The sequence below is a fragment of the Hippocampus bargibanti genome, linkage group LG10 (assembly GCF_051943395.1).
Source record: "Hippocampus bargibanti isolate YZ-2025 linkage group LG10, ASM5194339v1, whole genome shotgun sequence".
Lineage (NCBI taxonomy): Eukaryota > Metazoa > Chordata > Actinopteri > Syngnathiformes > Syngnathidae > Hippocampus > Hippocampus bargibanti.
The window spans coordinates 8,130,561-8,152,906 of NC_142743.1; the positions used below are offsets into that span (position 1 = coordinate 8,130,561).

The 22,346-nt window shown below is 43.7% G+C and overlaps 1 protein-coding gene across 1 annotated transcript in view; it reads left to right on the forward strand.

The window, feature by feature from the left end:
* LOC148892273 (alpha-1,6-mannosylglycoprotein 6-beta-N-acetylglucosaminyltransferase B-like) overlaps positions 1-22,346 on the forward strand; it is a 132,927-nt gene that overhangs the window by 22,604 nt on the left and 87,977 nt on the right. Inside the window, exon 3 of the mRNA XM_089006642.1 lies at positions 17,937-18,087. Within this exon, the coding sequence (XP_088862768.1) occupies positions 17,937-18,087 (151 nt within the window). The remainder of the gene's footprint in view (positions 1-17,936; positions 18,088-22,346) is intronic.

A 22,346-nucleotide genomic window follows, 5' to 3' on the forward strand; every position in this document is an offset into this window, starting at 1 on the left:
TCTGGCAGTGAATGAGTTAATTCAAACAACATACTGAATTACAAACATGTGAATCAAACTTCTGAAGATGGAGGACACGGATTCACTGTGGCAACCCCTGAAGGGAAAAGCTGAGAGGAGAAGAAGAAGAAGAATGAATTAAGAACTGAAATTAGATTGTCACATTTGCAAACTCTATATGTAATCACGACCAACCGGTTACTATTTCATCACTGATCCTTCCCTTGTGATTGGTCTTTGATATCGTCGATTAAAACCCTGCGTGTGTTTCTCACCGAGTGCAGGCGTTAATGGTGACATTTCCATTTGCCGGAAACCATTTGTGCCGCAAATAAAGTACAAAAAAAAATTCAAACGAGGAACATAGTCACCCACTCCTGCTGTTCTTTAGCTAATGAACAGTAGAGCTCCTGCGCCATCATAATTAAAGCGAATGCAATTTGCGGTAATTGTGTTGGTGTGCAGATGAGACGAGTTGCTGTGGAGATTGCGGCGGCGGTTCGGGCCATTAAAGTCTCTGCGTGGCGGAAGAAGAGTTGTTCTTATCATTGTCTAGGTTCACTCCATGTAAAGAAGACACATGAGAGGCGTGCGCCCTTGACAGCATTACCTCACTGTATCTCAATTCATCGCTAGCGATGTCTCAGATTTGTTTGTGGAATGGTTGTCTGTCTGCTGCAGAAATTCCGAGTGTAATTTTATGATCTGTCATTTTAATGGCTCAACGGTGTCCACCTTTACACCTTGTACTCTCCACCTTGTTATACGGCTGTGAGAGCTGGACACTTACAGCAGACACAGAGCGCAGGATCAAGGCGTTTGAGCATAAGAGCTACAGAAGGATGCTCAATATATCTTACAGGGAACACCGGACAAAATACTACGTCAGACAGCTAGTCAACACCCTTTCTGGAGAACAAGAGCCTGTACTCTCAATGGTGAAACGTCGTAAAATGGCCTGGTTTGGCCACGTTATAAGGCATACTTCACTACCCAAAACCATCCTGGAAGGGACAGTGGAAGGGAAGCGGAGAAGAGGAAGACAGAGGAAGTGCTGGATGGACAACATTAAGGAATGGACAGGCTGCAGCTTCCACACCCTGCTACGAACTGCTGAAGACCGAGAGCGCTGGAGATCTCTGACTGCCCAGACGTCCATCATGGCACCCCTACGGCCTTCTACGCTATGGGATGAGTGAGTGAGTGAGTGAGTGAGATAACACAAACATGGAGGTGTAAAAAGCCAAAGTGATTTTGAACACAGGTAAAACACATGTTTTCATGTTAGTTTCTCAAAGCGGAATGATCCCAAAAAATGGCTTGATGATTCGGGTCTTAATCTCTAATAACATCATTTGAATGTGTGAGGTGTCCGTTGAAAATATTGTTATATATGATCCTTGTCTCATATATATATTCTTTTATCAGGCTTTTATCAGGTTAATAGCACCGTGATGCTCTTTTAACGTTGAACTTTATAGCTTGAGGTGAAGCTGGATTGAATGAATGACAAGCCAACCAAACATCACCTTTGAGTGAGAAATGTGTCCCAAAAACCTCATTATTGATATTTGGTTGATCGGGCGACCTGGCTCGATAGCTGATCGATCAGTCGAGCTAGTTAGCTAGATACTGATCGAACTGCCATTCCCGAATTCACTCGGGAATTGAAAATATGACATTGAACGCCATTCCCAAATTTGTTTGAGTTTTTCTTGCTGGGGTGCCAATAAAACGCTGGCCAGACCTTCCCTTTTTTCCATGTTTGCTCTTTGTTCCAGCTTCAGCTGTTGTTAAAGTGCTATATAAACCAATACAGTATCCTTATATCGATATTGGTTATATTGATAGTACCAGTGGCGGTCCGTGCATCAGAATCAGAATCATCTTTATTGCCAAGTATGTAGAACACACAAGGAATTTGTTTCCGGTAGAACACACTGCACTAGTATCGTTGTCAAAAAAACTGCTAAGTGGCACTATACAGTTCCATTTTGGCTACTGTTGAAAGAGTTCAAAGAGTTAATGGCTTGGGGGAAGAAGCTGTTTAAATGTCTGCTGGATTTGGTGCGCATGGATCGGTAGCGCCTGCCTGAGGGGAGTAGCTGGAAAAGGTGGTGGGCAGGGTGTGGCGGGTCCAGTAGGATTTTCCGCGCCCTAGTTTGGATTCTTGCAGTGTGCAAGTCCTCGAGAGTGGGTAGGGCGGTGCCAATGATTTTCCGCCGTCCTAACTGTCCGTTGAAGTCGGATTTTGTCCATTTTTGTGGCGGCCCCGAACCAAACGGTGATGGAAGAACACAGGATGGATTCGATGACAGCCGTGTAGAAATGTTGCAGCACCTCCTGTGGCAGGCCATGCTTCTTTAGCAGCCTCAGAAAGTACATTCTCTGTTGGGCCTTTTTCAGGATAGAGTTGGTGTTGACCTCCCACTTCATGTCCTGGGAGACTGTGATTCCCAGGAACTTGAAGGTCTCAACGGTTGACACCAGGCAGTTGGATAGTGTGAGGGGTAGCTGTGGTGATGGATGTTTCCTGAAGTCCACGATCATCTTAACTGTCTTGAGCGTGTTCAGCTCCAGGTTGTGACGGCTGCACCAGAGCTCCAGCTGCTCCACTTGTTGTCGGTACGCAGACTCGTCGCCGTCTTTGATGAGACCGATGACCGTGGTGTCGTCTGCGAACTATATGAATTTGACAGCTGGGTGCGTTGAGGTGCAGTCGTTCGTGTAGAGAGAGAAGAGCAATGGAGAGAGGACGTATCCCTGCGGGGCTCCAGTGCTCGTGGTTCGTGTTGTGGATGATATATTTCCCAGTCTGACCTGTTGTGTCCGTCCTGTCAGGAAGCTGAGGGTCCACTGGCAGATCGTGGGGGACACACCAAGCTGGAGAAGTTTGGGGATGAGGAGTTCTGGGATGATGGTATTGAACGCAGAGCTGTAGTCCACAAACAGGATCCTTGCGTAGGTTCCTGTGTTGTCGAGGTGGTCGAGGATGTGGTGCAGTCCGATGTTGACTGCATCCTCCACAGACCTGTTTGCACGGTAGGCAAACTGAAGAGGATCTAGCAGAGGTCCGGTGATGTTCTTTAGGTGGTTCAGCACGAGGCGTTCAAAGGACTTCATGACCACAGACGTCAGAGCAACAGGTCTATAGTCGTTCAATCCCGAGGGTGCTGGTTTCTTTGGAACTGGGACAATAGTAGACTGTTTGAAGCAGGATGGGACTTCACACTGCTCCAGGGATCTGTTGAAGATTTGTGTGAAGACCAGAGCCAGCTGGTCAGCGCAGACTCTCAGGCAGGAGGGGGACACTCTGTCAGGTCCTGCAGCTTTCTTGATCTTCTGCTGCTTGAAGAGCCATCTAACGTCCAGTTCGTGGATCTGTAGGGCAGAGGGCAGAGATACGGTAGTTTCTAGTAATGGTGGGCAGACCAGGGAAATGGGGGTGTCCTTTTCAAATCGGCAAAAGTATGTATTTAACTCATTAGCCATACCATTGTTGTACACTGCTTGGGGGGAAGGTAAACGATAATTTGTTATTGCTTTCAGGCCATTCCACACCGATGCAGAATCGTTAGCGGAGAACTGTTTGTTAAGCCTCTCTGCATAACTTTTCTTTGCGATGTTAATTTCCTTCGTCAGCCTGTTTCGGGCGAGTTTGTAAACTGCTCGATCGCCGCTTTTAAATGCGGATTCTTTCTCTTTCCTAAGCTGCCTGAGTTTGGGAGTGAACCATGGCTTGTTGTTGTTGAAGGACTTTGTTGGTACACACATGTCCTCACAGAAACTGATGTATGATGTTACAGTGTCTGTGTATTCATCCAATGTGCCCGTTGAAGTTTCAAAGACGCTCCAATCAGTGCAGTCTAAGCATTCTTGTAGCGATAACTTTGCTTCATCTGTCCATGTTTTAACTGTCTTGACTACCGGTTTTACACATTTGAGTTTCTGTTTGTATGTGGGAATTAAGTGGATTAAGTAGTGGTCAGAAAGACCCAATGCTGCATGCGCAACAGACCGGTATGCGCCTTTAAGTGCTGTGTAACAATGATCTAGAATGTTTTCTCCTCTGGTGAAACAGTCAATATTCTGCTTATATTTGGGAAGTTCACGGTTTAGACGTGTTTGGTTAAAATCGCCCAAAATGATCAGGGGTGATTCTGGATATTTTAGTTCGAGATGGTTTACATGGTCCGCTAGCGTTTGTATACACGCGTTAGCATTAGCTTGTGGCGCGATGTACACGGCAACGAGAATAAAGGAAGCGAACTCACGTGGCGAGTAGAATGGCTTGCAGTTGAGAGACAGCGATTCCAAACCAGGGCTGCAGTGTGCGTCGAGCTTCGTGACATCGGTGCACCATTCTTCGTTGATGTAGAAGCATAGTCCACCGCCTTTGGATTTCCCCGATTGCTCCGTGTCACGGTCGGCCCGAAGGAGACGGAATCCGGGTATGTGTAGCGCGGAATCCGGGTGGCGGTCACTGAGCCAAGTCTCAGTGAAGCACAGCGCAGCAGAGCGGGCAAATGTTTTATTGGTCTTTGTGAGAAGCAGAAGTTCGTCCATCTTGTTTGGTAGTGAGCGTAGATTAGCGAGGTGGATCGATGGGAGCGGCGTTCGAAATCCACGCTGCCAAAGCTTGACGAGAACGCCGGCTCGCTTCCCCCTCCTACGCCGGCGTCTCAAAGCTCCGTACAGAGCTGCTACGCCGCTCGCGAGCAGCCCCGAAAAACCATGTAGATTTTGGTGTGTCGGTGAAAATAGTCCAAGAGTGGATTCCCCGATGCTCAGTAACTCTTCCCTCGTGTAACTGAGTCGCGTAGGATCGCAAAAAACAAATGAGAATGACAAAACCAGGAACAATACTAGGGAGCGTGTGACCGAGGCTGCCATCCGCGGCGCCATCTTGGATCAAAATATGCATTTCACACCTAGGCCTTCAGTGAAGTCCTGCTTAGTCCGACTTGAACAAATATCCCTCGTAATACCATAATTTATGACACAACGGCTGGAGATATCATTTACAAAAGTACACGCACGCAGTACTGGGTGTGGCGTCATCTTAATCGTCTACAACACAGGCTATTTTCCGGAGCAATTACACATCAATAAATCTGCATCAGCAATTAGAACTTGTCACTGTACGTGATACTGCAAACACTTAAAAATAAAAGGAAATTTTAAATCATTTGTCCACAAAGTTTTATTAAGTCCACCAAGAATATGAAATCTTTAACAAGATTTTACGCTAAATTTCAAAATGTCAGTTTAATATAAGAAAAACAACAAGACGTTCACAAAACGAACTATTTGTTGAAAATAAAAGTAAACAAATCTTTTTCATTTGTTCTTGAGAATAGGCCTACATGCGACAGCGAGTTGTCCTCTCCTTCAGCCATTGTGGGTTAAAAAAGCGAGTAGACATACTTGGTTTTTCTGCTAAAGTTTCCGGTTCTGATCTGTTGTAGCTTGGTTGATTTGCATAGCGCTGCCTCCGCTGAGGGCTGAGGTAAAGTGAGTATCCAATCACAGGACGCGTACATGTCATGTTCAACGCGAGGCCCTCGAGCTGGCCTTACTGTGTCAACTCGTGATCTGATTGGCTATCGCAACTATATATCAACTACATGTGCCCGTTCATGTACAGCGCACAGACGCCCTCACTGTTGATTCTGAAGGCGTCGGTCAGATTTCATACAGCCTGGCGACACAAACTAGCTGAATTCTGATTGGATTAAAAACTCTGACCTAAAACTACAACACTGAAAGGAGCATAACCAAATGGATATAATATAACATCAAGAAAACAGTATGTAGAATAATAATATATATATTTAGAAAAAATACTTTTTTAATGAAATTGACTTTTATTATAATTATGATAATGATGTCTGATTATGTTAGGCCAGCAGAGAAGGCCTTGCTGGCTCTCCCGGCCCACCACTGTATAGTACTGCTTATTATGATACTATTTTTATTTCCCGGCAAATTCTAGTCTTTTATGTATAACTAGTTCCGGTTAGTACGATACCTGGTTATTACGATAATCCGGTTACTACGGTGCCCTTTTCATCTCCCACCAGCCATTTTGCTCTGCTTATATCGATACAAAAGCATCTTAAGCTGAATCGATATTTGCTTAAGGATTTCTATACAGTATCACCATTAGTGATATCTGTATCGGTCACATCGTTGAATGTTTATGTTGTCCTAAAACTCAATATCCATTCCATTGTGGGACGAATAAAGGTATTCTGATTCTGATTCTGATATTTTGTGGGTCCTGGAATTCGAGTGACAATGACAAAACCCCTGGCACTGGAGTGGACACATTTTTGCACGTCTGGCAGTGAATGAGTTAAAAATCCCAGTCTTTCAATTGTCCAGAAAATTACAAAAAAATTGTCTGTGTCACAGTTTTACGATGCATGTAGGACAGGGGAGATTGAGATGCCTGTGAACCTTTCAGCCACTTATTGAATGGTAGGAGACCAGTAATCGACTCATACAGGTGCTGCTTTGGGCCACAGCTCACATCCAGATGCTTGTACGTGGATGCGCTGACACCACCTTGCCAAGACTCTTGTATGCACACAACCCACAAAAATAAAATGTTCATTCTGACTCGGATTTTTGTTGTTCACATACATTCACAATATTTCCCGCATGAATAGTGGGGTTGCAATGGCGATTCTCAGAGCTGTCAATGAATCATGGGAACCGAGAGAGAGCACTTTTGCAGACGTACGGCCTCCTCCTCTGATTCGCAGCTGGAAAGTTGCAAAGACAAAATGACGTTGGTCGGCGGTTAATATGAAGCCGTCGACTTCTGTTGAGCAGGCGTTCCTGTCAGTATTCATCACTTCTCAAACGGCTTTCACGTCGCATGAATATGCAAAAACTCCCAAGGGCGATCAAAACACCACGCTGTGTGTGTGTGTGTGTGTGTGTGTGCGTGTGTGCGTGTGTGCGTGTGTGCGTGTGTGCGTGCGTGCGTGCGTGCGTGCGTGTGTCTGTATGTGTGTGCAGGCTCACTAGGTGAGAGTCAATCACCCACAGGTTGACGCTCCAAGCTTCCAAATGTTTGAATGTTTGCTTCAAGAACATCTTTTTCAAAGACTGTGGAAGGCTCTGCAACAGTGGAAGCTTTTTTTTAAAGGACAACTGACGTCTCCGGACAAGTTGTGTCCATAATTTGTAAAATGGCTTCAAATGACTTCTACTGGGCGTATTTTACAAAGATTCCACTGCATATATCTATATTTTACGTTTTAAGACATGCGCTGAATATTCAGGAAGTCTTGTTTTTGAGTTGGGTACGAGTCAGTACGTGACGTCACTGAAGGAACGCCGCTGACCGAAAAAAAGACACATTGTCCTTCCATCACGTCAATGTATTTTGCTGTACTTGTTTGTTCTGAAAACCTTGTGTTGCACCAAAAAGCCGCCAGAAGCGGGCAACCAAGCTCCATGGAAGGAATTTATCAACCTGTGGAAACGGGCTGATGAATTCCTCACAGGAGCTTGGACGCCATTTTCCGCCTCATTTCCCCCCAATGTTGCCTCAAAATGGCACGGAATGAATTCTTTAATCAAGTGCAAACATGTATGCTTTCCTCTTCAGAACTATTTGAATCATATTAATAACTGGATGTGTAACAAGAAAGCATATTCTCCTAATCTGAAGCCATTGTTTTGATTCTCCAGCAATGCAAGGCGTATTGGCGTGACGTCACGAACTGGGGGCGGGGCTTCCTGAAAATGACCAATTCGCAGCTCAATTTTTTGCAGATTTTTGACACTTTAAGTCATTTTATTGGTGTTTTGCATTTGAATAAAAATATTATACTGCGTGTTCTGGGTATTTTAGATGCTATAAAACGTTTGTTTTATGTCAGTTAGGAAACAAAAAAGTGATGTTGGTTGTCCTTCAAGTGCCACATCACTCATCTGTCAGTTACATTTATTTTTTCCCCTCCTCCTTAAATTTCATGTTTCAAAATATTTTAGGGCAGCGTGTCGCATTTGATGAATATTTTTAAACTGCTAAGGTGATTCGGTACCCTCGACAAATCTAAAAATAAGCATCTCTGAAAAGGATTTAGCGTTTCAACGGAATTTGTTGAAGTTTGTACTTTTTCTCACCTCTGTCCTTTTTTCTTGATTTGCGTTTTTATTTACAGATAGAGAGATGTAGATCAATCGATCAAGCTATACAGCTGATCGATCGATCTAGCGAACTAGATAGCTGACTGATCGAGATAGAAAGCTGTTCGATCGAGCCGGACAGCTGATCGATTGACCTAGCTAACTAGATAGCTGATCGATCGAGCTAGCTAACCAGATGGCTGATCGAACGAGCTAGCTAACCAGATGGCTGATCGATCGAGCTAGCATGCTAGATGGCTGATCGAACGAGCTAGCATGCTAGATGGCTGATCGAACGAGCTAACTAGCTAGATGGCTGATCGACTGAGATAGCTAGCTAGATGGCTGATCGACTGAGCTCGCTAGCTAGATGGCTGATTAATCGAGCTAGCGAGCTAGCTAGATGGCTGGTCGATGGAGCTAGCTAGCTAGATAGATGGCTGATCGATCGAGCCAGCTAACTAGATGGCTAATTGAGCTAGCTAACTAGATGGCCGAACGATCGAGCTAGCTAAATAGATGGCTGATCGATTGAGCTCGGTAACTTGATGGCTGATCGATTGAGCTCGGTAACCAGATGGCTGATCGATCTAGCTAGCTAGCTAGATGGCTAATCGAACGAGCTAGCTAGCTGGATGGCTGGTTGATAGAGCTAGCTAGCTAGATAGATGGCTGATCGATCGAGCTAGCTAACTAGATGGCTGATTGAGCTAGCTAACTAGATTGCGGATCGATCGAGCTAGCTAACTAGATAGCTGATCGATCGAGCTAGCTAACTAGATGGCTGATCGATTGAGCTAGGTAACCAGATGGCTGATCGATCGAGCTAGCTAGCTAGATGGCTGATCGATCGAGCTAACGAGCTAGATGGCTGATCGATCGAGCTAGCTAGCTAGATAGATGGCTGATCGATCGGTCGAGCTAGCTAGCTAGATAGATGGCTGATCGATCGGTCGCGCTAGCTAGCTAGATAGATGGCTGATCGATCGGTCGAGCTAGCTAGCATATTATCTTTGAATATTTCATTCCATATTATATAGTAGATGCTATAAATCGCATATCTTCATGTACACAATGAAGAAAACCACGTGACAAAAATGACTATATTTTGGCTGGGCTGCTTCGGGATAATGTGGTCAACATTTCAATCAACACAATTGATTAGATTATGGGAGAGACATCTTTAATTCGTCTCACACTGGGGAAATCCCAATTCGCAGCAGCAAAGTGATGAAAGAATAATGAGAAAAAAACGTATAAATTCATGTGTTGTGACCATCCCAACTTTCACACGCACACTCAATTTTTTTTCCCCTTTTATTGTCCATAATTGATCGACTCAGACAAAGGGTGGTGCAAAGTATGCAATAAACCGATGAGTTCCAGTGTTGGATCTTATTTTTTTTTGTCTTGTTTAATCCTGCTCTGTTATTTCCACAAGGACAAGCACAAATAAATGCAGAAAAAGAAATGGACTTCGTAATGATTTGCCTTGCAGCTAGTAATATTATTAATCATAAAAATAATACCTTCCATTTTCAGAGTGTCTTTCAATGGACCCAAAGACTCTAAAATACTGCTGATCCTCCCATTCTGTTACCTTTTGCAAACTAAAAAATGATGTAGATGGTAACAGGAACGCGTATAAACAGCCCTTCTCATTTGAGTTGCCCATTTAAAAACACGCAAAAATGTCTCGTTCACGCTTTAAAGGCCTCCGGAGCAATGCAATGTGCAGATGCTCTCGATAGTCAAGCCAATATGGTGGAGAAAACAGGCTGTATGTTTGTGTATGCGAGCAGGCAGTCTTATTTCCATCCATCCATCTTCTGCCGCTTATCCGGGGTCCGGTCGCGGGGGCGGCAGCTTCAGTAGGGAAGCCCAGACTTTCCTCTCCCCAGCCACTTCTTCTAGTACGTCCTGGCGGATCCCGAGGCGTTCCCAGGCCAGCTGGGAGACATCGTCTCTCCAGCGTGTCCTGGGTCGTCCCCGGGGTCTCCTGCCAGTGGGGCATGCTCCGAACACCTCACCATAGAGGCGTCCTGGGGGCATCCTAATCAGATGCCCGAACCACCTCATCTGGATCCTCTCGATGTGGAGGAGAAGCAGCTCGACTTTGAGCCCCTCCCGGATGACCGAGCTTCTCACCTTATCTCTAAGGGAGCGCCTGGACAGTGTAGTTGTCTTCCAGATGCCATGTTGTCAGCAGTTCACAAATCTTAACAAATCAGCTTTCACTTACAATCTGAAATGAAGAGATAAAACATAATTAGTGATAATAAATTATATACATGCATTAAGAGTAACATTTTTTAGATAAAGTTATGTATTATATGATGGCATCCTTTCCAAGCATAAACAAATATATATGTTTGTGCATTAAAATTAATTAAAACTAACACAGGTGTTCATGTGTTTACTGCCATATGCAACAAAATTTTATTAGCTTTAATTTGGTACCACTGTCAATGCTATAGCATCAACCTCTGGAAAGCTACAATGAAAATAAGGACATAATATCCCAAATTTTGCAGTGTTTTTGAAAAACGTCAACAATAAAATTACATGGCTCTTGAGACAGGCATAGCCAACATCCAAGATCACAATATCTGGTATATTTAGCTAATTTAGACATTGGAGAATGGGAATAATATCAGTTTCCATATGTTCGAAGAAAAGGGTTATATATATATATCCATATATATCCCTTCCATATGTTTCCATATGTTTGAAGAGGTCTACTGGACACCCTACGGAGAAAGCTCATTTCGGCTGCTTGCATCCGGGATCTCGATCTTTCGGACACAACCCATAGCTCGTGACCATAGATGAGGGTTGGGACGTAGATCGACCGGTAGATTGAGGGCATCCAAAAGATAGGCTGCCAATTGAAAAACAAAGTAATGTAGTTTATTCAATACATTGTAAGAATGAAAATTGTAAAGAGCAGTACATTGGTGAGACTAAAAAAAGACTATCAACATCGCAGGGATAATACTAGTGGGCTTCAATCGGCAGTACATATGCACCTAAAACCTAGCAACCACTCGTTTGACGACAATGAGGTTAAAATATTAGCGAAAGAACATAGATGGTTTGAAAGGGGAATAAAAGAAGCAATTTTCATAAAACAGCTAAATCCTTCATTTAAACGATATGGTGGGGTGAGGTTCAATTTGTATCGTTCGTACAACAGCCTGCTTAGGCAAAATAGGATTAGTAATACTGATGAGGTGATACCAGCTCAAGAGAGAGTTGGAGAGCTCCACTTGAAGGCCCCAACAGTCCCACATTGTCAGCAAAAAGCAGAGATGCTATACTGAGGCCACCAAAACGGAAACCTTCAACGCTTCGGCTGCGCCTAGAAATTCTGTCCATAAAGGTTATGAACAGAATTGGTGACAAAGGGCAGCCTTGGCGGAGCTCAACCCTCACTGGAAACGATTCCGACTTATTGCCGGCAATGCCAAGCAGACTCAGACATCGGTCGTATAGGGACCGAAAGGCCCGTATCAGCCGCTCCTGTACCCCATACTCCCGAAGTACCCTCCACAGAACTCCACGAGGGACACGGTCAAACGCTTTCTCCAAGTCCACAAAACACATGTAGAGTGGTTGGGCGAATTCCCATGCGCCCTCGAGGACCCTACTAAGGGTGTAGAGCTGGTCCACTGTTCCGTGGCTGGGACGAAAACACACTGTTCCTCCTCAATCTGAGGCTCGACTTTCCGATGGACCCGCCCCTGTAGAACCCCTGAATAGACCTTTCCAGGGAGGCCGAGGCGTTTGATCCCTCTGTAGTTGGAACACACGCTCCGGTCACCACCTGCCAAAGGGGGACCACCACCTGCCAATCCAGAGGCACTCTCCCCGATGACCACGCAATTTTGCAGAGGCGTGTCAGCCAGGACAGCCCCACAACATCCAGAGCCTTTAGGAACTCCGCTCGGATCTCATCCACCCCCGGGGCCTTGCCACCGAGGAGCTTTTTAACCACCTCGGTGACTTCAGCCACAGAGATCGGAGAGCCCACCTCTGAGTCCCCAGACACTGCTTCCTCCAAGGAAGGCGTGTTGGTGGAATTGAGGAGGTCTTCAAAGTACTCTGCCCACCGGTTCACGCCATCTCGAGTCGAGGTCAGCAGCGCCCCATCCTCACTGTACACATGGTTAGTCATGCACTGCTTTCCCCTCCTGAGACGCCGGATGGTAGACCTGAATTTCCTCGAAGCGATCCGGAAGTCGGCTTCCATGGCCTCACCGAACTCTTCCCATGCCCGTGTTTTTTCCTCAGCGACCACCGTGGCTGCATTCCGTTTTGCTAATCGATACCTGTCAGCTGTCTCAGGGTCCCATAGGCCATATAGGCCCGGTAGGACTCCTTCAGCTTTACCGAATGTCCACCAGCGAGTACGGGGATTGCCGCCACGATAGGCACCAACCACCTTACGGCCACAACTCCGATTTTCCGCCTCAGCAAGGGCGGTACGGAACATGGTCCATTCTGACTCAATGTCCCCCACCTCTCCCGGGACATGTGTAAAGTTCTGCCGGAGGTGGGAGTTGAAATTCCTCCTGACAGGGGATTCCGCCAGACGTTTCCAACAAACCCTCACACCATGTTTGGGTCTGCCAGGTTGGAGTGGCATCTTCCCCCACCAACGGAGCCTACTCACCACCAGGTGGTGATAAGTTTGCCGACACCTGCTCTACGCCTCTCACCGGCAACTCCAGAGTGGAAGAGAGTCCAACCCCTCTCGAGAGGGCTGGTACCGGACCCAGACTGTGTATGGATGCAAGCCCAACTATGTCTAGTCGGAACTTTTCGACCTCGTGCACCAGCTCGGGCTCCTTCCCTTTAAGAGAGGTGACATTCCACGTCCCAAGAGCTAGCTTCTGCAGTGGAGGGTCGGACCGCCAGGGTCCCCGCCTTTGGCTGCCGCCCAGCTCACAATGCACCCGACCCCACTGGCCCCTCCCATGGGTGGTGAGCCCTTGAGAAGGGGGACCCACGTTTCCTCTTTGGGCTGAGCCCGACCGGGCCCCATGGATGTGGGCCCGGCCACCAGGCGCTCACCAACGAGCCCCATGTCCAGGCCTGGCCCGCGTCCGGGCAATGGAAAACCAAATCCATTTGTGTTTTTCTTCATATGGGGTCTTATGAGTCGTATTTTGTCTGGTCCCTCACCCAGGACCTGTTTGCCAACGGTGACCCTACCAGGAGCATAAAGCCCCGAACAACCTAGCTCCGAGGATCATTGGGACACACAAACCCCTCCACCACGGTAAGGTGACGACTCATGGAGAGGTCTTAATCGAATCCATCCGATAAAATGCCAGCAGCTCGCAACCTCCAGATATTCTACATTTTCGTCAAACTAACAGATTAGTCCCTGAACAAAATGCAAACACCTCACAGTGCTGCCTTAATTAAATATTTGATTAATTGGTGTGAATTGGGACATCAAAACCTTCCATCACATTTAATTTTTCTCCCCCCCATTTCATTTTCCACTGGTTAAAGGTGACATTCTAGCAAAATTAGAACTGCAGGGGAAAAAGGTAAGAAAGTAATTTAAACACGGAAATGTTCATGATGAACCACCACATATGGCATGTGATTATTATTGCAACTCAAGACAAAAAAAAATGATGAGCAATAAAGCTCATGATGATCACGCCTGCTCAAAATGCTGCATCATAAATATTTGTTACAAAAGATCACTTTTAATTGGTTCCTTGTTTTGTGATCCTGTGCCTTTTAAATTTCCTGTCAGCGTCTTTATCCCGGCCGTAATTTGACATGATTTATTATCATTAATCAAAATATTATGTTTAAGTTGTACTTTCTGTCAGCTCTGTCCCTTTTTCCTGCTTTGCATTTATATATATAGATCTATCGAGCTATCTAGTGGGCTAGATGGCTGGCTAGCTGGCTAGTTGGCTAGACGGCTGGCTAGTTGGCTAGATGGCGGGCTAGCTAGATAACCTGTTAGCTACTGTAGATAGCTAGATGGCTGGCTTGCTAGATAGCTGGTTAGATGGATAGCTAGATAGCTGGATAGCTAGCTAGATAGCTGGTTAGATGGATAGCTAGATAGCTGGTTAGATGGATAGCTAGATAGCTGGATAGCTAGCTAGATAGCTGGTTAGATAGGTAGCTAGATAGCTGCTTAGCTATCTGGATAGCTGCAAAGCGAGCTGGATAGCTAGCTGGATAGCTGGAGGGATAGCTCGCTAGATAGCTGCATACTCGGTAGATAGCTGGATAGCTAGCGAGATATCTAGATAGATATCTAGATAGCAGGATAGCTGGATAGATATCTAGATAGCTGGATAGATAGCTGGATGTCTGGCTAGATAACTGGCTATCTACACTGTACTTTCACTACATGATCTTAAAGGACAACCGACATCACTTTTTTGTTTCCTAACTGACATCAGAAAAATGTTTTATAACATCTAAAATGCCCAAAACACGCAGTATGATATTTTTAGTCAAATGCAAAACACCAATAAAAATGACTTAAAGTGTCTAAAGAGTACTTCAATTTGAAACCGGAAGTGGCCAGTTTCAGAAGGTGCCGCCCCCTTGTTCGTGGTGTCATGCCAAGACGTCTTGCCTTGCTCGAGAATCAAAACAATGGCTTCAGATTCGGAAAAGATGCTTTCTTGTTACTCATTCAGTTATCAATATGATTCAAATAGTTCTGAAGAGGAAAGCAACCAACTCAAAAACAAGACTTCCGGAGTATTCAGCGCAAGTCTTAAAATGTAAAATATAGCTATATGCGGTGGAATCTTTGTAAAATACGCTCAATAGAAGTCATTTGAAGCGATTTTACAAATTATGGACACAACTCGGACGTCGGTTGTCCTTTAAATGACTGTATTGAAAAATTAACAATTCACTATATTCGGTGTTTGAACCACTACTTATACAACCTGTTGAGAGTGACACTGGAATCTGTTTTTTTGCACATTTGCTGCAATTTTTTTGTTTTTCTTTTTGTTTTTTTTTGTTGTTGTCCCTCTTTAGTGTTAAAGGACAACGAAACCATTTTTTGTTTCCGAACTGACATCAGAAAAACATTTTATAGCTGGTGCTCTACTGCTCTGACCGTTGGAAATGGCTGGTTTGTCCGCAGGGAATTTCTGTAAACTTACACTTTCTTTATGCGTGTTACCGCAATTGGCTGCCACAGGATTTACCATCACGTTATTTATGTAGTTTTCCTTCTAATTTCGCAATCAACACGGTGTTTTCAGATGAAAAAAAGTACCCCAAATGCATTACGTGTCGCTTTCTCGGTCAGGGGCGTACTGAATGTGATGTCACTCCGGCATCGACATCAACTCTAAAACAAGACTTCATGAATATTCAGCATGACTTTTAAAAAGTAAAATATAGGTATATGTGGTGGAATCTTTGTAAAATGCGGTCAGTAGAAGTCATTTGAAGTGATTTTACAAATTATGGACGCAACATGTCGGGAGGTGTCAGTTGTCCTTTAAAGGACACGTTTTGTCATGTTTTGTATTTGACATGTTTCAAACATTGGCGGGGTTTTTGGAAGAGACTGAGCCAGAGCCTTCATTCCCCCAGCTGATGCACGAGCACCTGTCTTTGCTTTTAAAAGAGTTCGAGCGCTACTTCCCAGCCACAAAAGACCCACGAACTGCCAAGGAACGGATCCGCAACCCATTTGTCAACAAACCAGGTGAATCCAGCATGCATGTGCAAGAGGAAGAACAACTGCTGGGTTCACAAATGATGGCGGACTTAAAAGTATGTTTGAGACAACAACTCTGCCAGTGTTCTGGATTAAAGTGATGGCAGAATACCCAGAGATCGCCACAACAGTATTGAAAACCTTGTTGCCGTTTCCGACATCTTATTTGTGTGAAGCGGGGTTTTCTGCAGTGACAGCAACCAAAAAAAAACTACAGAGTAGACTGGACATAAGCAAGACACTTCTGGTGTCATTGTCTCCCATTATCCCGAGATGGGACCGTCTCGTTGCAGAGAAACAAGCTCAGGGGTCCCACTGATTCAGTTGTAGTGAGTTGTATTTTTCATGCGCTTTGTACTTGTTTTTGTGGTGTACCTTATTTTGAAGGCACGTTTAAACATTACCATGGTGACCATAGAGCGTTCAGGGGCAGAGACGATGTTACATAATGTTGTTGGCGCGATGTTACCAGGCCCCTGTTAATAAAGTTGCATAAAAATACATAATGGATTCACGTTTATTATTATATTTAAAAGAAGGAAAAAAAACAGTCTCCATGCCTGTCGTATCATTTTATTTTGTTGTATTTATCCGCAGGTCCGTGAAAATATTGTCTGACATTAAACTGGTCCGTGGCGCAAAAAAGGTTGGGGACCACTGGTCTAGATGATAAAAGCTATAAAATGCATTCATATTACGAGACTGTAGACCTTGGCCTACAAATTCAAACTATATGTATGTATATGGGCACATTTCAGAATTGTAGACGAGATCAATACACTTACCCTGGACCTCTCCCATTTGGCAAACGCTGTGTCTTTTGGGTCTTTTGGTTGGGGGTGGTGCGCCTGTTCCATCTGTTTTTGAGGACACTTTCCTTCCGAAACAATCATTCAATATGAGCACTACAAACAAATGAATGCTTCGTGGCCTTCCACCCTGCCCTGGTTCGTTGGACTTGTCTTTCCCATTCCGCCCAAATGGCTGCTTTGTCCGCTGGGAATTTGTGTAAACGTACACCTTCTTTATGCGTGTTACCACAATTGGCTGCCACACAACGATTCACCATCGCGTTATTTATGTAGTTTTACTTCTAATTTCTCGCTCAACACGGTGTTTTTAGACTAAACAAAGTACCAAAAATTCACTCAAAATCTCCTCTGTATTGCTTTCTCGCTCAATTCAAAATGTCAACAACTCGGAGGGTTCCTCAGGTTACGTCACTTCCGGTATCGTCATTAACTCGAAAACAAGACCCTTTGAATAATCAGCGCAAATTTTAAAAAGTGAAAATATAGCTATATGCCGTGGAATCTTTGACAAATGGGGTCAGTCAAAATCATTTGAAGTGTTTTTACAAATTATGGACGCAATTTGTCTGTTGTCCTTTCAAAGAGACATTTTTTTGAGGTTCCATTCCAAAAAGTGCTCAGTTTGTATCGACAGCTTTCTGTTCTCACCAACTACGGCTTAAATTATAGCCCCAATGACCTTGAACCTCTCCAGTATGTAACTGTACTAAAGCGGATTTTCAACACCATTGTTTTTTTAATCCCATGCAGCCTTCCAAACACTACTTGTGCCAAGACTCCACTCTTCAACTGCAGGAACCTGACCGTTTATCCCAGTATGCCCCCGTAACTACATAGAAAGCCCCTCCGCACACTCAATAGAGTGCCCCTGCTGTGCAATGTGGGGTGATGGATATAATTGGCTTTTGCACACAGAGCCTTCACATAATTAATTCCTGGCGCTTCATAACTCACACAAGCCTCATCTTTGTATCAAAGGAGAGCTGGAAACTCATATTTCGAGATCACATGTGTGTGTGTGTGGGGGGGGGGGGGGGGTTTGAGGGTGGGAAATTGCCATTTGATGACATTTTATGACAACACAGCTGCGGGGCAGGATTCAGTTTTTGCTGCGAGTACTAGAAATGACAAGGGTGACTGTTAGAGCGACAAGGTTAAGGACTCAAATAAGCAAGAGGGCTCCGGTGTCATCTTTGTTCCTATTTAACCCACTTTTGTTTCCTCGCCGTTCTGTGTCTACTCAGTTCTGGGAGGCGTGGAGTCACGTGGTGTGCTGCGGAAGATCAGTGACATGCTGGAGGTGATTCTGAAACGAATGGACGGTCTGACCAAGCTGGACAACGCCACTGCTGCCGATACACGACGCCTGGAGGAGCTCAGCTCTGCAATCAACAAGTAGGACACCCCTGACACCCACCCCCACCTCCAACGCTGCCCTTCCCGTTTTGTAGCAACGATTTTGAATGAGGCAATCAGACGTCATGCAGATTCTTTTCTTTGATGACATGAATGGTCATAATCATAGCAACGGAACCCCTAAATTTTCCAAATGAGGTTTCTTGTGATAACCTGGTACATGAAATTTTGAATCTTGAAATGTCAATTTTAATAAATAAATACATTCATACATACATGCAGGCAGATAGGCAGACACACACACACGCACACAAATCCATACACACGTAAATAAATAAATACACAAATAAATAAATACACAAATGGATACATTCATACACACAGAAATAAATACACAAATAAATACATACATACACACATAAATAAATACATACACACATATATAAATACACAAATAAATACATACACATACACAAATAAATACAAAAATACACACACACATACATACATGTTCTGTTAATAATCTCATTTCCTCCTTGCAAATCAAGAACATTTCACATTTGCATCATTCATTTTAAATAAAACCTTTCCACATTTGAATATAGATAAATTGAGTCAATCCTGTTACATACATCAAATGTGCTTTTTATACTTTTATATATTTTTAGACTTTGCACTATTGACAATTCAATTTAATGATACTTTTTATGCTGTTGTATGCTGTTGTACATTTCACTCTCCTGACATTTTCTTTTTTACAGAGAATACTTTGTTTTATCTTTGACACCCCCCCCCCACCCCGCCTTCAATTTTGCTGCTGTAGATTGCAAATTTCCCCATTGTGGGACTACTAAAAGCTGTCTGATTCTGATTCAAAGGTGATCAAAAGACAATTGAGATTTTGAAACTATTCATACTAAAAAAGAAACAGACTTCCTGCTGTTATTTTTTTAATCTTTTTAGAAGAACTCAGTCGACAGTCTCTCAGAAAGTGTTGCATCTCTTAATAAACACTTATACAGTGACAAGATATTTGGAGGGGGTGAGCAAAAAAAAACAATATGAGCCCTGCTCACACTCAAAAGGCCGATAACTTTTTTTTACATCACGAGAACAGATATGATGGAAAATCTTCGTATCAATGTGAAACAAGTGCTCAAAGACTAATTTGCCTATCCCAAAATTCACAGCCCAAAATGATACCATAGCAACGGTAACGCGACCCTCACCTCAAAACTCCTCACAATCCTGGCTGGGTTTTTGCTCTGCTTTTAATCTCATCCATTCAAACATTCTTTTCAACACATCAGCTCATTTCAACGTTAACCCTTTTTAATCCGATAGCAGTGCAATATGTTTCCTCCGGGTGGATTTCACCACTAAATGATATGCCACAAAAAGCAATATTAATCATAATGCCGTATTTTCACCATTGAGGCTGCATATAACATATTATTGTATTATTGACTTCTACTGAGCGTATTTTACAAAGATTCCACAGCATATAGTATATTTTACGTTTTAAGACTCGCGCTGAGTTGTTTTTGAGATGGTGACGAGTCCGTATGTGACGTCACTGAAGGAACGCCCCTGACCGAAAAAAAGGACACATTGTAGCAGTCCTTCCATCACGTCAATGCATTTTGCTGTGCTTGTTTGTTCTGAAAACGTCATGTTGCACCAAAAAGAGCCAGAAGAAGGCGACCAAGCTCCATATAAGGAATTTATCAGCCTGTGGAAACGGGCTGTCCTCTTCAGAACTATTTGAATCATATTAATAACTGGATGTGTAACAAGCAAGCATATTCTCCGAATCTGAAGCCATTGTTTGGATTCTGCAGCAATGCAAGATGTCTTGGTGTGACGTCACGAACTGAGGGGGGGGACTTTCTGAAAATGCCTAATTCGCAGCTCAATTTTTGCAGATTTTGGACACTTTAAGTCATTTTTATTGGTGTTTTGCATTTGAATGAAAATATCTGCCTGCGTGTTTTGGGTATTTTAGATGCTATAAAACGTTTTTCTGATGTCAGTTAGGAAACAACAAAGTGACGTCGGTTGTCCTTTAATAACCGCTGAAGCTGGAACAAAGCACAAACATTGAAGAAGACAAAAAAAAAATAGAAGTTGCACAGCTGCAGCCGTTTCGAGGGATACTGTTTATAGTTTGACGGCTCAGTGAGTCTCAGACAGATTGCATGTGTTGTTGAGAAAGTGGTGAATCAAGCGCAGAAAGCTACTGCTACCTCATTACTACATTACAAATAATTTTTAATTCTTTGTTCTATCATATGAACTCATTCACTGCCAGACGATGTGAAAAAAATTGTCCACTCCAGTGCCTATTGCAGGACCCACAGAATATTGAGTTTTAGGACTACATACACATTCAATTGGGTGTAAGAAAAAAAGAGTTAATTCCTAAATGTTATGGGTTTTATGGGAGTTATCTGAGCTTGAAATGGGGGCGGCTGTAAAAAATACAATACATACATATTTAAAGGACAACCGATGTGTCCGGAGAAGTTGGCTTCAAATTACTTCTACTGAGCGTATTTTACAAAGATTGCAGCGCATATAGCTATATTTTACGTTTTAAGACTCGCGCTGAATATTCCGGAAGTCTTGTTTTTGAGTTGGTGACGAGTCCTCATGTTACGTCACTGAAGGAATGCCCCTGACTGAAAAAAGGACACATTGTAGCAGTCCTTCCATCACGTCATCCTTCCATCACGTCAATGCATTTTGCTGTACTTGTTTGTTCTGAAAACTTCGTGTTGCACCAACAAGAGGAAGAAGAGGGCGACAAAGCTCCATGTAAGGAATTAATCAGCCGGTGGAAACGGGCTGATTAATTCCTTACACAGAGCTTTGTCGCCATTTTCTGCCTCTTTTTGGTGATACATTTCCCGCCCCCAGATACCTCAAAATGTCACTGAATAAATTCTTTAATCGATTGCAAACATGTATGCTTTACTCTTCAGAACTATTTGAATCATATTCATAACTGGATGAGTAACAAGGAAGTCAACAACTCCAAATCTGAAGCCATTGTTTTGATTCTCCAGCAAGGCAAGACGTCTTGCCGTGACACCACGAACATGGGGGCGGGACCTTCTGAAACAAACCACTTCCGGTTTCAAATTGTTATTTGTCAAAAAGTTATTTTTAGACACTTTAATTCATTTTTATTGGTGTTTTGCATTTGACAAAAAAAATCATACTGCATGTTTTGGGTATTTTAGATGCTATAAAACTTTTTTTGATGTCATAGGAAACAAAAAAAGTGATGACGTTGTCCTTCAAAAGAGATTATTTTCTTACGGACAGTGTATTTTCGGTGTTCAATTACTTGACATGTTTCGGCGTATACTTCCGCCTTCGTCAGAGTGTTACGGATGTTGTTGTGACGCGCCTTTCTTCAGCTGGTGTTGCTATGAGGGGGTGACCTACCTGTCAGTCAGATCTGACAGGCAAGTCACGCCCCACGCTGTCCGCTCGTCCCTTCAAGATACTGCTCCAGATGGTCGAGAGCATGTAAACTCCCTCATCCCAGTTGATTGTCCTTGGTTCTCGCTTCTGGATTTCAATGGCCTCCCTGATCCAGCGCTGATGTTTGTTTTCTTCGGTGTGGATGACTCTGGCCTTCTCCCAGTCCATGATGTGATTTTCTCTTTTGCAGTGGTCTGTGATGGCTGATTTATGGTGTTCCTGTTGTGCTTGTTCTTTTATTGTTCTTGTTTGTATTGTTGCTGTCTCCTTTTCACACTCCTTCTTGTGCTCTTTTTTTCTTGTATTAAAACTCCTTCCTGTCTCCCCGATGTATGATTTATTGCATGACTTGCATGGGATTTCATATATTGGGTTGCATTTATTTTCCGGGTGTATTTTGTCCTTTGGATTTACCAAGATCTGTCGGAGAGTTGTGTGTGGTTTGACCGGTGTTTTTATGTTGTGTTTCCTCAGTGCTCTTTGTATGCGTTCTGTGGTCCCTCTCATGTATGGCAATGTTACCGTTCCTCTGTTCTCTTGTTTGTTTGTTTGCCTTTTCTTTCTCCCTTGTCTTGTGTTGTTTTTGTTTTTGACCTGCTCTGCACCTTTAGTTATTGCCCACTGAGGATATTGACATTGTTGTTGTGCGCGTTGTATGTGTTTTTTCTCCTGTGTTCTGTCCTCCGGGTCCGTGATTATTGTGTGCGTTCATGTAATGTTCTGACGACTAACAACTTATGGATAGTTGGGTGTTCAGATGTCCAAAGGAGATATTGGTCGGTATGTGTGGATTTCCTGTGAAAAAA